The sequence below is a fragment of the Cotesia glomerata genome, linkage group LG3, assembly GCF_020080835.1.
Source record: "Cotesia glomerata isolate CgM1 linkage group LG3, MPM_Cglom_v2.3, whole genome shotgun sequence".
NCBI lineage: Eukaryota > Metazoa > Arthropoda > Insecta > Hymenoptera > Braconidae > Cotesia > Cotesia glomerata.
In genome coordinates, this window is record NC_058160.1 from 6,461,436 (window position 1) to 6,477,138 (window position 15,703).

At 26.8% G+C, this 15,703-nt stretch overlaps 1 protein-coding gene across 2 annotated transcripts in view; it reads left to right on the forward strand.

Moving 5' to 3' along the window:
• The window catches only part of LOC123260873 (1-phosphatidylinositol 3-phosphate 5-kinase-like), an 83,321-nt gene extending 68,095 nt beyond the window's left edge, over positions 1 to 15,226 (forward strand). For both annotated transcript variants that reach the window (XM_044722222.1, XM_044722223.1), the window contains 7 exons: positions 3,594 to 4,002; positions 6,341 to 7,381; positions 7,706 to 7,885; positions 10,132 to 10,273; positions 11,087 to 11,217; positions 11,317 to 11,384; positions 12,813 to 15,226. In XM_044722222.1, the coding sequence (XP_044578157.1) occupies positions 3,594 to 4,002; positions 6,341 to 7,381; positions 7,706 to 7,885; positions 10,132 to 10,273; positions 11,087 to 11,217; positions 11,317 to 11,384; positions 12,813 to 12,990 (2,149 nt within the window). In that variant the 3' untranslated portion in view covers positions 12,991 to 15,226. The remainder of the gene's footprint in view (positions 1 to 3,593; positions 4,003 to 6,340; positions 7,382 to 7,705; positions 7,886 to 10,131; positions 10,274 to 11,086; positions 11,218 to 11,316; positions 11,385 to 12,812) is intronic.
• Positions 15,227 to 15,703: the final 477 nt, after the last annotated feature.

Genomic DNA, 15,703 nt, shown 5'->3' on the forward strand with positions numbered 1-15,703 from the left:
ACGCACATTACATTACTGTACATCGCTCATCGCTTTTCTTAATTTAAATATATTTAATAATAATAATAATAATAATAATAATAACTAATAATGAATCTGTTAATGTTAATCGTCCATCTATACTTTTATCTTTATCACATATCCTTCAAATTGTAAAAGAACAATTCACATTATTTTAACGACTCTTGAAGATAAAGTGATTATTAATTAATACAATTTAATTTTTTCGAGTCATTAACTTCTACTTATAATTTATAATTCAGTGAGGTATATGACCTCTTTATTGGTCATGTCCCCTCTATCAGACAGTTAATGATAAAATTATATTAAACCGTCTGTTGTTTAACTAATGTTCCTTTAATTATACTATTTGTACAAGATAATAATAAACAGCATAAAATTTAATGAAATGAAAACTTATTTTATTGTAATAAAATTAATTCTAATGATTTTCTCGTAACATTTATTACAGAATTTTAAAGAAATTGGTTTACATTAATATTTGAAATTCCATCCCTTTGTTACTTTTTTCTTACCTTTCTTTTAATGTGGTTTTAATTGATAACTTAAGAGGTAACTACAAAAGTTAGAGAACCAAATCATTAAAAATTGTTCTTTCGAATCTGATTTTCCATTTCATGTTTTTCAAACACATGTTTCATAATACTTAAGTATATGAAAAATTCGTATTTGATGGTTTTGGTCTTAAATAATCAGCAACTATTCATTTTATAGACTTCAACTTCAAGATATGCGATTAATTAGAAAATTTACAAACGTATTAGGGACCAATGACAATACATTGATTTAAAAACATTATTTTAGTATTCTGATCAGGATTATCGGGGTAGAAAAAATTGACCTATTTTACAGGTTAAAAATACGACCTTTAAAATATTACAGTCAAGATTATTCTTCTTTTCATTAAGTTCAATATTATAAAGGTGCTGATTATCGATTATACTTAAAAATTTTGAAATAAATGGTAGTTTAAAAATATAATTATCAATACGGTTTAATATCAAACAAAACTAAAAAGTAGAGAATATTTATGAATAAGTTTAAAATAAGAATAGTATATAGATTCATTTTATTATAAAAGAAGTGTGGGGTGCTTTTTAAAGTATTTTTTTAGTAACTTTGCTTTTATAAATATCTACCAACAAAATATTTACAACAATTGATATCAAGCAACTCCTTTTTTTCAATAAAATGAATATTTTATAAACTGCTCTATTCTTATTTTATAAATTTATTCTGAATTATTTTCAACTGTTTAGTTTGGTATGCTATCAAACCGTATTTTTTGGTTTTTTTTAAATTATAATTTATTGAAAAATCAAATAATGCAAGCTCATTTTTTCATAAGTACTAGTTAAATTATTTAAAAAATTTCAAATATTCTGATCAGTTTAAAAGTTATCCCGAACAAATAACATCTTTTTTTTAACCTCTTCTAAAGAATCCATGACCTTAAAGTTCAATTCAAATTGAATAGAATCAACACTATACTAACATAAAGAAATATCGCTTACTCATTTAAGATTTTGTGATTGTGTCAATTCTGACACACCCTTTATTTAGAAAAAAAATATTTATATTCACTTTGCCTTAATAAAAAAATTCAAAATACATTATCAGTGGTGAATAAATTACACATATATGTACATGTTCATTTTACTATTAATATTCATATAGAGCAATGAACTTGTCAATTTTTTAATAAAATTATCGTATTTTATCTATTTTGATAATACATATCTTAAATCCAAACAAGGGTTATTAAAAATGAGTATAACTGGCCTGAATATTACACGAGAACTTACATCACTATTATTTATATGTGTCTTGACCTTTAACACACAAAACACTACTATACAAGATTCTCACTGCACCCTCAGCTCCAGCTTCTTATTCTTATTTGTATTCGTATTCGTATTCACAGAGATGTTAAAAAGCCCCTTTTCGTCTTTCCCGCAAACAAGTCCTTAGCCTTTGTCTCTTACCCTTCTATTATATTTCTTCGCTTCAACATACGTTATAAATATACACATTGCGTTTTCTGTAATTTACTCTCTTTCCCTTCACTTTCCACCCACGCCGCCTTTTATGTACACCGTATTACTTTCCACACTATATTCGCACCATAAACCGCCTGCTATTACATATTAATTGATCATTATCATTATATTACAACGAAACTACCAACCATTTTTTTAACTTCTATTCTTAAATAAAATGATCTATCTTTTATTTTAATCGTCCATTTCGAAAAAGGTTTATCATGCTTTTTCACATCGTAATATTTTTTACGCTCTTTGGTTTCTATTTACGGTAGTACATTTTTTGCCATACAAGTTCATTCTGTACTTTATAACTACTATCTTTTACGCGACGGTATAAACTTTTTTTGATCAATAATAATAAAAAACTAATGCAGAGTCAGAAAAAACTGTAAATATGAAAAAACGGAATTATTGATTCATATTTATTTTAAAATTATTTATTTCAAAATCGTTATGACATCTGTTTTATGGAAATCTAAGACAACTATTCAAAAGTGGTCTGCTTAGTATTGGCTGTAAATAATGAAAATTTTTGACATTTCGTATTTTTTTTCTTTGTTACATTCTTCGACAAGCTAATAAAAAAAAATTTTGACCAAACTTGGAATTTTTTAATCAAAATTGAGTTTATAATTTAAAAATTTTTATATTCTGGGAATCATTTTCATAAATGTATTCACTTAAAATTGAAAAATTAACATCTTTGAATTTTTTTTAAATTTGCATTTCATGCACAACCTGAAAAGACATTATAGTTTTGAAAAATTAAGTTCTACTTTAATTTGTGGGTTAAAAGTTATAATTTTAACTTTTTGATTTGTTATATTTTGAATATTAACTTATTTTTTTCATACATTAACTACCATAACTTTTCGAAATTCTTTAAATTTTTTGGAATATAAGTATTCCGAATTCTCTATAAATCTTAAGTAATTTAGAACTTTCCTAATCAATCTAGAACTCTGATATCTTGAAGTTATCAGCATTTAAATTTATTTCATGAACTTTATTAAAATAGCGCTCAATTCTTCGAGAAAATCTATTTCTTATCAAAATTCAACCGTTCAAAATTAATACAGAAAGTAGAGTCTTTAATGTCATGTTAATTTATTTTCATCTTTCAAAAATAAGTTTTTTAATCAGAAGTAAACCTTTTTTAAAATGAAAAAATTATGTATTAATAATGACCAAAAAAATATTGAAAATTAAATGTTTGCAAGCAGGTAGAAAATTCGCTGGACTGATTGGCAATGTTTGGAAATATAATTATGTTTGCGTTGTCGGTAATATAATTATCGAGTACACATGCAATTTTCCTTGGTATCGTCCATTTAGGATTCCTGCTGCAGGCGGCTCTAAATTACATTAATCTGCCTCAGTTCCGAGATTGGAGATTGAGCTGATTTTAAATTTCTCAAATAATATTATACAATTAGGAATACCTTTAAGAATATTTATTAGCTAATTGGTAATCAACCAGACAAGATAATAAATGACAATAACACATTATTATAATTATGTTTTCAGTGGAGTCGCAGTATCTTGTGGAGAATGCAGTAGTAGCGGAACAAGTGACATTACAGAACCAGGGTCACCATGCAGCACGAGTAGCGATGAGGGCGTCGCAATTCACGGTAAAGCACCAAGTCCATTGCCATCAATACCCAAACTGGCACCACAGACATCTCCCCTTCTAAATGGGACCAGGCCCCAGTGGCCCTGGACCCCGCCGTTAGCAGATACTGCCTGTTCGACCTACAAACGACTTAATAGCGAACCTGAAATAGGAACACTGCCAAAAGTAACTGCCGCTGACCCCACGGTCCGTAGTACTAAGACATCTAATAAACTTCAACATAATCATCACCAACAACACGAACTACAGGGAAAAATAACCGAGTACTTCAAGACTCAAATTAAACCCCAACAGTCCAAGGTTAATATTTCTTTTTATTCTTATAAATTGATAAATCGATTTCTAAAAAGATGATTGAGAGATGTTGACATCATTTCTAAAAAGACTCCTATAAGGTAAAAGCCCCAATTATTGACGCTATAAGAGACAAAGTTATGATTTCATTTTTTTTAAGCAATCAAATATAAATATCGATGAATTTTGTTTGTGGTAATGTCTTCAGTAATGTTTTAACTAATCAATTTCTTTTTTTAAAATGATAATCAGTGATATTTACTAATTAATTTTAAATAATTAAATATATGATCTGGATACACCAATTATTGACGGGTTAAAAAACTGATTGATCTAATTATTGACGTACCGTAACCCCAATTATTGACGCCCCTACTGCACATGCGTCGAATCATTTGGTTATATTGTTATTTATCAAAAACTTGATATAAAGTAATCAATATTATTAAAGTTAATTAATAATAATTTCTATGAATGAATAGTTATTATGAAAAATATAAAAATTTATTTAAAAACTTATTTAACACTAAAACACGCCGAGTTATTTGACAGTTAAAAGCTTTGAATATAATCGCTATAATCGCGTATATAACGTATTTTATACTTAAAAAAAAAAGGCGTTATAGCGCTGTTGACTAGCTGTCAATATGGGATTCACCATAAAAATTATGAACTAGTTATTGACTCCCATTATTTAAATATCGTAAAGCATACAATTAATTTCGATTATTTAATTTTATAAATATTTCATATATTGTTAATTAAAAAAAAAAATAGATCATATAATTACATGAAAAAATTAATTTAAACTCGGCAGTTAAAAAAAATGCTTTTCTAACCAAAGTCGTTAAGAAAACAGACGCTCGTAAGCTGATTTGATGAACTGGTGCTAACTTATTTTTTTTTTTAATAATTAATATTTAATATTTTGAACTGAATGTGATTTTTTTCAATTTTTTAATTAATTAGAATTTAATAAAAATTTATTTGATCGTTATTCTTATTACAGATAATTTAATATATTTAAAAATAATTTAGGGTGTCAATATTTAGACCCCCGTCAATAATTGGGGCTTTTACCTTATCGATAAATTAAGATTTTCACAAAAGAATTAACGTTTTTAATGACTTGTTCATTTTTCAACAGGTTATAGGCCGAAAACTCTAAATTTTTAATTTTCATATCATCAATACAAAAGCACCCTTTTGAAAATTACAAATTAACATTCTTTTTATTTAGTTATTAGTGTCATAGTCTATTTTTTTTAATATCTATTTATTGAACAAATATATATACACTGAAAAAAAAAATTCTTGACTGGAGGGTAAATTTTCTTGGCTCAAAAAACTATTAAGGAAGATTGAAAATTTCTTGAATGAAGTCAAAGTTTCTTGAGCCGAGAAAATTTTTTCTTGTTCCAAAATAACTTTCGTTTTCCTTAAAATTTTCTTAACGCAAGAAATTTGTTTTTTGGGTGTACACTGAGGAAAAAAAATACTATTATTAAGAAAATTTTCTTGATACAAGAATTTATGTTCTTGAAAATTTTCAAGAATATATATTCTTAGCTCAAGAAATTGTTAAATTGATTGAAATAATTTTTACTTAATTTAAATAAAGCTATTCTTTTGTTTATCTATTATCCAAAGATAAATATTGATGTTCTTCTTTTCAGAAATTAATAATTAATAATAATAAGATATTTGATCGTCAGCGAGTTTCTTGAACTAAGAAATTGTTAATTGAGTAAAAATTTTTTTTTTTCTCAGTGTAGTTAAAATTACACTTTTGTCGAATTTTTGACTATTGTTTGAAATCACCAGCAGATGACGTGGTAGTATCATTTTAATAGGATGTATAATTCCTATCAAGTCACAGCCAGATATTCAAAACCAAATTTTTGGAAATATAAATAAAAAATGCTATTTATTGTGTGTCATATTAAAAATGTATACGCGGTTCATAAGTTTACTTTCGATTCTCTATATTAAAATTTAAGTCTTTAATATTAAAACAAACTCTTTCTATGCTCCATTATTGAAATTGATAAAAATTTGATCATTTTTGAGATTTATCTAATCGATAAATTATAAAAAATTTCCAAGTATTATGTAGAAATTGTTAAAAAATATAAATACAAATTTTTTTTTAATAATTTCTTAGTACTAGCTTATTTGTTAGGTAAATTTTAACTTGTTTTTTGAACGGATTTACAACAGAAAATTATTTTAAAATATAAAAATAATTTAGAAGTTTTTGATGAACAATTTTCAAATACAGAAAAATTTTAATTTGCATGTTTAAATTATAAATTTATTAAATAATAAAATTTTTTATTTTCAGACAAAGAAAAATTCAGCAGACATGTCAGTAATGGTAGCAAAAAATTCCCCGGAATTCCGTAGGCCACTCACGGTTCAACGTAATAAAGGAGGCTTAGCAAAGTACCTGGGTGTGGTTACGCCAAACAGTAGATCTGTTACTAATGACTGGGATGTTAAATCAATGGGAATTCCATCCTCGCAATTACCGGGTAATAAAAAATTATCATCAGTAACACCCCGAGTCAGTGTAATGAAATTAGACAAATTGTTTGTCAACAAAACATTACCCGGATTGCCGATATCAAGCGACGTGTTGTCGAGTATTCCTGGCTGTAAGATCTCATCGCTAAGACTGACTGGTGAAGCAAGTCCTAAACCTAGTGGTGAATCACCTCCATCAACACCTACACCCACTTTAGAAGCCAGTGAACCACTAAACGTCGGCTTTGATAATAAAATAATTAAACCAATAGTTAATGATAATAAGAACTCTACGGGAACCTGTACCACCGTTAACAATAATAATTGTAATCAAACTGTTACGAGATCTCTTAATAATAATATTATTATTAACAGTAGTAGCAATAATAATATCAATAACAATAATAGTACCGGCAACGGCATAAGTAACATCATCAACACCAATATTGTTAGTATTAGTAATAATAATGATACTGCTAATAACAATAATAATAATAACAATAACAATAATAATAATAATAGTGATGCAATTAATAACAATAATAATCATCAAGAAATAAGTATTTTACGATCAACGCAGCCGAGTTTATTAGAAATTTTTGAGAGTAAAATCGAACCGACGATAGTGAGGTCTGTAAAAGAAGACGATGAAGAAGAAGAAGAGGAAGAGGAAGATTCATCGAGAAGCAGCGAATCAAAGCCATCTAGTTCACCGATTCTTTGTGAGCCGACTACCATAAGATTTCCAGCCAGAGCGCCGACTAAAAATGGCGCACGAGCAGCTGATAGCGGAATTTGTCGATGGGACAAGTGTGAAGCTAACTTTGAATGCAGCGGCGCTCTACTCGAACATTTACAGGTAATTTCATTTAAAATTTTTTATAATTGATCAATAATGATCTGTAAAAAAGATTAGATAATTGATGAAAATTAATTTTGCATATATTTAATAATTTTAAGAATTTTATAACAAATAAATTATGGCAAAAAAAAAATTGATATGCAGAAATTTTAAAAAATTAAAAATGAAATTTTTTTTAAATAATTTTTTTTGTTAAATAAAATTAAAAAATTGTAAAGTGACAGCTAATTTTAATGACATAGATAATTGAGATAAATATATGATAATGATAAATATTGAATAATGTTATTAAATACCTTTTGTAATGGATTATAATTGCAGACGGCGCACATCAACACACAAACTGGCGGAGATAATTTTGTATGCAATTGGCAAGGTTGTAAAGTTCAAGGTAGAACTTCCTGTTCGAGAAGATGGTTAGAGAGGCATGTTCTTTCTCATGGTGGCAATAAACCGTTTAGGTGCATCGTCGACGGATGTGGCAACAGATTTAGCTCACAGGTATATTGACATGGCCTTTTTTTCGTCTACTCAAAAGTTAATGAGATTCAGTTTTATTAAGTTGGTTAAAGCAGGGTTGCCGTTTATGAAACCGGAAATTCCTTCAAAGTTTCTAAGGTTATCCGACAAAAGACAAGTTTTATCGGAATTAATCAATAAAATTTTTTTTTGCTAAATAACGAATGTGTTATTAATAAAAAGTAGCAGAGAAATTTTTTTTCAATTGATAAAATACTGATACATATTTTAGAAAAATTATTGTGAAAAAATATATTTAAAAATTTTCTCAAAATTTTTCTTAGGCAATCGATCTAATAGTTTAGATTTCAATTAAATTTATTTTTAAAAAAAATTTTCTGCTTTCTGTTAATTTTATACTCATGCTAATAAACATTTCGGATGTAAAACCTATTTCAGCTTTTTGTCAAAAAAATCTATTACAGTAAATAATTTTTATAAAATCATCCGAATTTTTTTATCGTAAATTTCAAGTCAGTTTTCTTAAAACTATCAATTAAACAAAATTTTTCAAGTTCCCAAAATTCTGCAAGATATTTTTTTAAACTTTGGTAAACATGAATTATGATTTTATAATCAATTCTCATTATTATTTACCTTACTCTTACTCCCTTGATTTCTACAAGTTTATTAACCAATCACAATCAGTTATTGTTATTAGTAATTAACATAAGAAAATATGTTAAAATTTTTTGCTACCGAAAGAACCAGAAGACGGAATTTCTTGTTAATAAATTTATATGGCAATCTTGTTGAAAAAAAAAAAAAAATGCTAATAATTATATTTTAAATAAGTTAATTTATATTCATTTACTCATAAATTTAAAAAACAATTACCTGTTTATTAATTACATATAAGCAGATCATAAAATAGGTTTTTAAATTAACAATAAATGTTTTATCGGTGAAATAACTAATGACAGATAATAATCTCATTATGAATAATTTATCGTTTTTAAAAATCAATAAAAATTAAAAATGAATATAAATAACTAAACCACAACCATATAACTACACTGATAGAAATGAATCTCGAGGGTAACATTACAAATACAAAGATATAAATAAAAAACTAGCCGTAGTTACTGTGTCGCGGCATATGACTATTCTCCCGTAAAATTAAAATTCATTGATATGTTGATTAAACTGTTTATTACTCCAAAGATTACCTAGTAATGACTACTGATGTACAGCCGTTCCGTTCCTTACTGACAGAAATCCAATAACTGAAGTCTGAGGCAAAAAAAAAATATCATCTTGCGTCAACCGTTCGAATAAATCCGATGTCATCAATAGAATTTCTTCAAATATATTTTCGATTTTTGTCTTAATTCTTATCATTTTCTTCGGCTAATACAATAATTGAATTGTTTCTTTTTCTTCTGAGGCTCTCGCATTTTAATAACTATTTGACTTTTACTTCTAATTCTAAACAATAACTAAACAAAACAAAATAAAGTTGAATTACTGCACAGTTCTGGAAATTGTGCTCTCATTCGCTTGAAAAATATTTTCAAATTTAAATTACACTCCAGTGTACGTAATTTTGATTTTCATTTGAATAATAAAATTGTTTTCTTCTTCTGTTGTTAAGAAGCTAATTGCAAGTGATGGTTTTTCGTAAGTTTCACTTCGTTAGATATACGAAGCTGAATTTTTTTTTCTATCGATCGCAACCTACATTTCGTTCACTCTACGAGACGTTTATTTTTTTTTTTTTTTATGTTTTATAAAAATAGTTACTCAATAATTACTGAGTAAAATTCACTGATTGAAATCAGTGTCAAACCTTTGAAATGATCGACTTGATTTTAAATTTTATTGAGGCGATCAACGTTCAGTTTGTCTTTGTTTACGTTTGTGGAATGTATTCTTCAAATACTGTTTATCCAAATATCAAATAAGAAATTGATAAATGTTGCAAACTTAGAGTTGATTCGTAATACTTTACTGTGTCGAAATTATCTAGTCGCCTTAGACATTTTTTTATGCTAGGCATTTTCTACGACAGCCAAATCCATTGTTTTTTACTTTACAAAAATGGATTTTTTGCCTCACAAATAATCGATAATATATTTTACAAAATTCATTGAAATTTATTTTTCTATAAATTATATTATTATATTAAATATTGAATAAAAAGCTATTAGTAAATTAGCTGGGACAAGGCTCTCCTGGAAAATGCCGTTGTCACCATATCTCATTTAATTTTTTGTTTTTTATTACAGATCGCTTTAGAAAGACACGTAAATAATCATTTCAATCAGCCTGAAACGAGTAGCAGTAGCAGCAGACGAAGTTGTGAAAACGGTGGTAAATTAGTTCGGAGGAATGGAAAGAAGTTGAGATACAGGAGGCAGCCGTGGTCAGGTAAATTATCAGTCATTTTGAGTATAAAGTTTTTAAATGTTCAAGTGTCAAAAACATTTGTTTCAAGGAGTTGAAGTTTTTAATTTTAAATAATAAATCAACTGAATATTGAAATATTATTTAGATTTATCAACTATTTTAATAATTAAAAAATATAATGCTATATCGACGTTCTAATTAGCAAATTGGCTAACTCTATTTTAGAGAATCTTCCATTTGTACAAAAAAACAATCAATTAAAAATTTTTTATCACTTTAAAAAACAATTTAATATCTAATAGAGATATTATATGTTGGTTTGGAACATTCAAATAATTTATAATTGGAGTATTGCTACATTAAAAAGTTAAAAAATTACCCTTTAAAAAATAAGGAGGATATAATATATTATGAAAAGTGACGAAATAATAAAATTTAAAACTCTAAATATTACTGAAATATCAATGGAAACTCAACGAAATTTTTTACCTCACTTTAATAGCACCCATTGAGACATAAAATAATTATACTTCAGACGCATGCTCGTTTACCGTTTTTGACAGAGGATAATATACGGAAGTTTCCATCGTATAACTATAGAACAAACTTTTTAAGCTTCCCACTCCATATAAAATTTTAGTTTTTATTTTATTAAAATTTTCAATCAAGCGTGACAATTTAAAATTCATATTCTTCCAAAAATACTAAAAATATCTCAAATTTTTAGACTTTTGTTAATTCCATAAAAAATACTTGCAATGTTTTGGAATAGCCTCTGATCATACTACCTATCAATAACAATGAATATTCAATAAATATATTTATTTATTACAGCGAGGTTATTTGATTACTTCGACAACGGAGTGATGGAGGGCCTTCAACATAGATTATTAGAATTAGCCAAGTCAAGAACTCAAGGTCAACTGGCAAGCACACCTGGAAACTCAATGACCCTAACTAGTCAAGTACGTTAAAATTATATTAATTACTGTTACTATTATTGTTATTATTATCTAAGCCTTGTAACTAATATAACTATTAATTTATTAAATTAAATATTAAAGGTCTTAGCTAAGAGAGTTGAAACGGACGGAAAAACAAGAGTGCTGTTACGTTGGTATCCTCAGGACATGTGAGTTTATCATTTTTTTAATAACTTTGAAATTGTAAATAATTTTATCCGTATAAAAAAAAAATTTGATCTATCAAGGCAAAATTTATTTTCATAATAATCAACTAGCAACCTTGCAGTCACTATGTGACTGCCGTGACTTGTGAACTATAAGTAAATAAAATTTTGCTTTATTAAATAATGATTTTTGTTAAATTGCACTGTACTTTTTTAACTATAGATGTTTTTAAAGATATAAGCTCATCCCGATGTTATACTCATCAAGATCTTTCATTTGAGTACCCTCATGCATTTTGATATATTTTTCATATATAAATTTATTTATTTAGCCATATCAAAGCAAATTTTAAGGGAGTTGGGAAAGAACGGATAGGGCAAAGGGGGGACCTACTCAGTGGGAATTTTTTCGTAATTGAAAAAATAATCAGACAGCCCAGACTGGGAATCGAACCCAGATCTCTCGGTTACGCGCCAAGGGCTCTACATATATAATACATATAAATATATGAAAAATCGATGTGGGTACTTGAATAAAAGGTTTTGATGAGTGTAACATCGGGATGAGCTTATATCTTTAAAAATGCCAATAGTTCACGAGATATTTGTTAAAATGCCCTGTACTTTCTTAATTATTGACGTTTTTAAAGATATAAGCTCATCCTGACGTTACACTCATCGAGACCTTTCATTTGAGTATCCACATCAATTTTTCATATATATTATATATATTTATTTATTTATTTATTCATTCATACGCCAATCGGCTTTATACATTAGATTTACATCAATTATTTTTGGTTATGGGTGAAAAAAGAAAATAAAAATAAAAATATGTAAATAGAGTATTGACATTTCAATAGAATTAAATTTAATATGTATATATGAAAAATATATCAAAATGCATGTAGGTACTCAAATGAAAGATCTTGATGAGTATAACATCGGGATGAGCTTATATCTTTAAAAATGTCAATAGTTCACGATATACAAGGTAATTCCTTAATTATGTATTTAGAGATAGAGCATTTTCAAATGCAGCCCAAATACTTATCATCATAAATTGACTGTTAGTGAGAATGATATGAAACTATGAAAAGACACAACTCCAGGTCAAGACTTTTCCAACGATACCAAAGTTAACCATAAAAATTCATTTTATCATATAAATACACTGGCCACAAAATTTTGCTTATTCTCTTAATAATATAGATAATTACTAATTAAAAAAGTATTTTTATTTTTATTTTTCATACTTTTGTGAACTATTAATTATAATTGTTGAATATTTTTCATTTAAATTAAGTAGAAGTTGATTTTTATGATAATTTAATCATGACGCTTTGTTATAAAGATAATTCTTTTTTTTACGGGTAAATAAATGGCTGTAATTATTAATTATAAATAATAATTTGTAAATTATTTTTTTAGTGCGCCAGACGAGTGGGTCCTTGAGTCAGAAGTAATAAACACAAAACACATAGATATACGTAAAGCAACAACTACCTCGATAGACGAGGTAAGTTTGGTTTTATATCCTGCGGTACAAGGAGGAACACCACCAGCAACACGAGTAAAACAACGCCGAAAACCGGTTAAAAATTCGTGATAATATCAAATAAACTTATAAATGAATAAATATTATATATATAGATACAGATTTATATATATAAATAAGAAATATAAATAAGGAAGATAAATAACGTCTCACGCCTTAAGCTAGAGCTAAGACACATCACGTATAGAAAAGCTAAAGAAATAATTAATGACTGAATGACGAAAAAATTCTTTTTTATTTACGATGATGACTCATAACTGCCAGATTAATTTGCATTTACTCAATTGCAATTAAATAAATGCAGATTAATTTTTTGAATCTTATTATATGCGCTATTTATATACACAACAGAAGACAAATAAAATAATTTAGAACAAATTTCTGAGGAACATCAGTGGAACACACAGTGGAGTAAATGGAACCAAGCATCTTAAGAAAATAAATAATCATCTGAAAGAAAATCAAGATCGAAATCAAGATCATGACCAAAATCAAGACCAAGACCAAGATCAAGACCAAGAGGATTAAGAAGAAGAAATTAATTACGACGGATAAATCTCATATTCTAAATGTCAAATTGCAATTACATTAGCACTCTAAGGTCCTAATTATATAAATATTATATAAATTTGGGCTGTAAATATCTATGTGAGGTTGAGTGAGAATTAATCAATGTTCTATTAGGTTATAAAATATTTATAAATTAAAATTAAATATGTAATTTAAAGAACCTTAGACATTGATTTGAATTCTCAGTTTAGTCTGTGATTCAATCCATAGCCTCAGGTAAGTCTAGAAGTGTCAATTTGTATTTGGTCCGAATAAGTGCCTCACTGTTGTGGATCGTGGCGTTCGTTAAAACTTAATTAAACTTAACTGACTATTAAGTTAAGTTAAGATAAAATGAAAATAAAAATAAACTGTCTATTTAATAGAAAATTGACAGTATTTAATAATAACAGTTAATAATAAAAGTAAAGAAAGGATGAATGGCTAAAAAAACGTGGACAGTTTGTTTCGAATTATACCGATAATTAAATGTTAATCATTAGCATATAATTATAGTACACAAAAATAATCACTCTGGTGGCCTTATGTACCAATTGTTAATTAACAAAAAAATAATTATTATCTCAGACACTTCTAGACTTATGTGCTAATTTTTTCTTATACACTGAATCGATTTATTTTAAAATTGACGAAGTTTGTACTTCCTAAAATCTACGTCCTAAATGGCTTTTGAATTTAATTAAGAGAATTAATCACACAGACACACACGTACACTTATACACAAGTCATGGAAAATTTGACTTAAAAAGTAATGAATGTGAAATTTATTTTCTGATTGGTCATTATCAGTTTATTTAAAGATAAATAATTGGTAAAAGTGAACTTAGTTTGAGGCTGTTAAATACGAGATTTTTTTTTTTAGTTAAATTCAAAGTTCAAGTTATTTATCAATTATTGATTTTTACTCCATTAGTGTTCTCTGATATTTATTTAATGTTTATTAAAAATCTTGTACAGCATAGCACAGCAGATGTGATTTTTATTGACATTTAAATTGTTTAATTTTTTTTTTTTTTTAATTATTATAGTTATAAATAAGTAAATTAATATGAAATTTTAGTTCAATTTTCACTGCCTAATTTGAAACTTGTGATAAACATAGTTACCGATTACATAATTTGCTCAATAACGATTGAATTTTTAAAAGGTATATTGTTTTTTTTCTTTTTTTAAATTTTTAATGATTGAGTTTTTTTTAAATAAACTGCCCGTTATGCTGTACGAATACTAAAAAAAAATATAAAATGAGCTGATACCTCTTAAAAGGGGTTAGAAATATACGAAGGCTGTGTTTAAATTTTTCCACGCCTCAAGCTGGGGTTAAAAAAGGACAAGTCATGAGTTTAATACGAATGTTTAATAAAATAAAAATTGTAAAAAAGAAGAAAATGATTGATTGAGTTTACAAATTGGTAAATTATCATTTATTCCAAGAACGTAGCCTTCTTATTATATATGAATATATATTAGTAGTAGCAATTAATTAAAATTAATCGATGAATTTAATAAACAATATTATTTTATTGTAAATTTAGTGAGGTTGCGTACGTTCTTGGACAGTGAGGATAGTTATTACGACAATGTACACATATGTAGTTCGGTTACTTGTAAGAATTACTTGTAAATTGTGAGTCGGAGCTAAGATTAGGAATTTACGAAAAGATATAGAGTGAGTAATAAGAATAAGTATAAGAGTAAGGATTAAGTATAAAAAATTTAAAAAAAATACAAAAAAAATGAAGAAATGTATGCATGAGAGTGAGGATTATGGTTTATTTAATTAAAGTAATAATGAATAAAAAGAAAAAAGCGTTTATGTCGACGTTGTATTGTAATTAGACGATATATATATGATGAAGAAGGATCAACACAGACATGTACACACCAGCTAAGGTACACTGCCAATACGTGTAATTTATAAGTATAGAGTGATTAATTAATTATAATAATGTTTATTATAAGGATTATAATTTCTTATGCTACTTTAATTTAAAGTAAATAATAAACGTTTTATGATTAAAATGTGTCCGCGTTTATCGGGCCCGACAAAATACTTTATTAATCTACGATAAATGCTCGATTAGTAGTTTTTAAGCTCGCGGTTAAAATGCAGCAGCCTCGTGGTAATTTCTTTATTTAATTTTAGATTAGATCTTTTTTTTTTAAATAATCTTATTAGTTTTTTTTTGTAAAT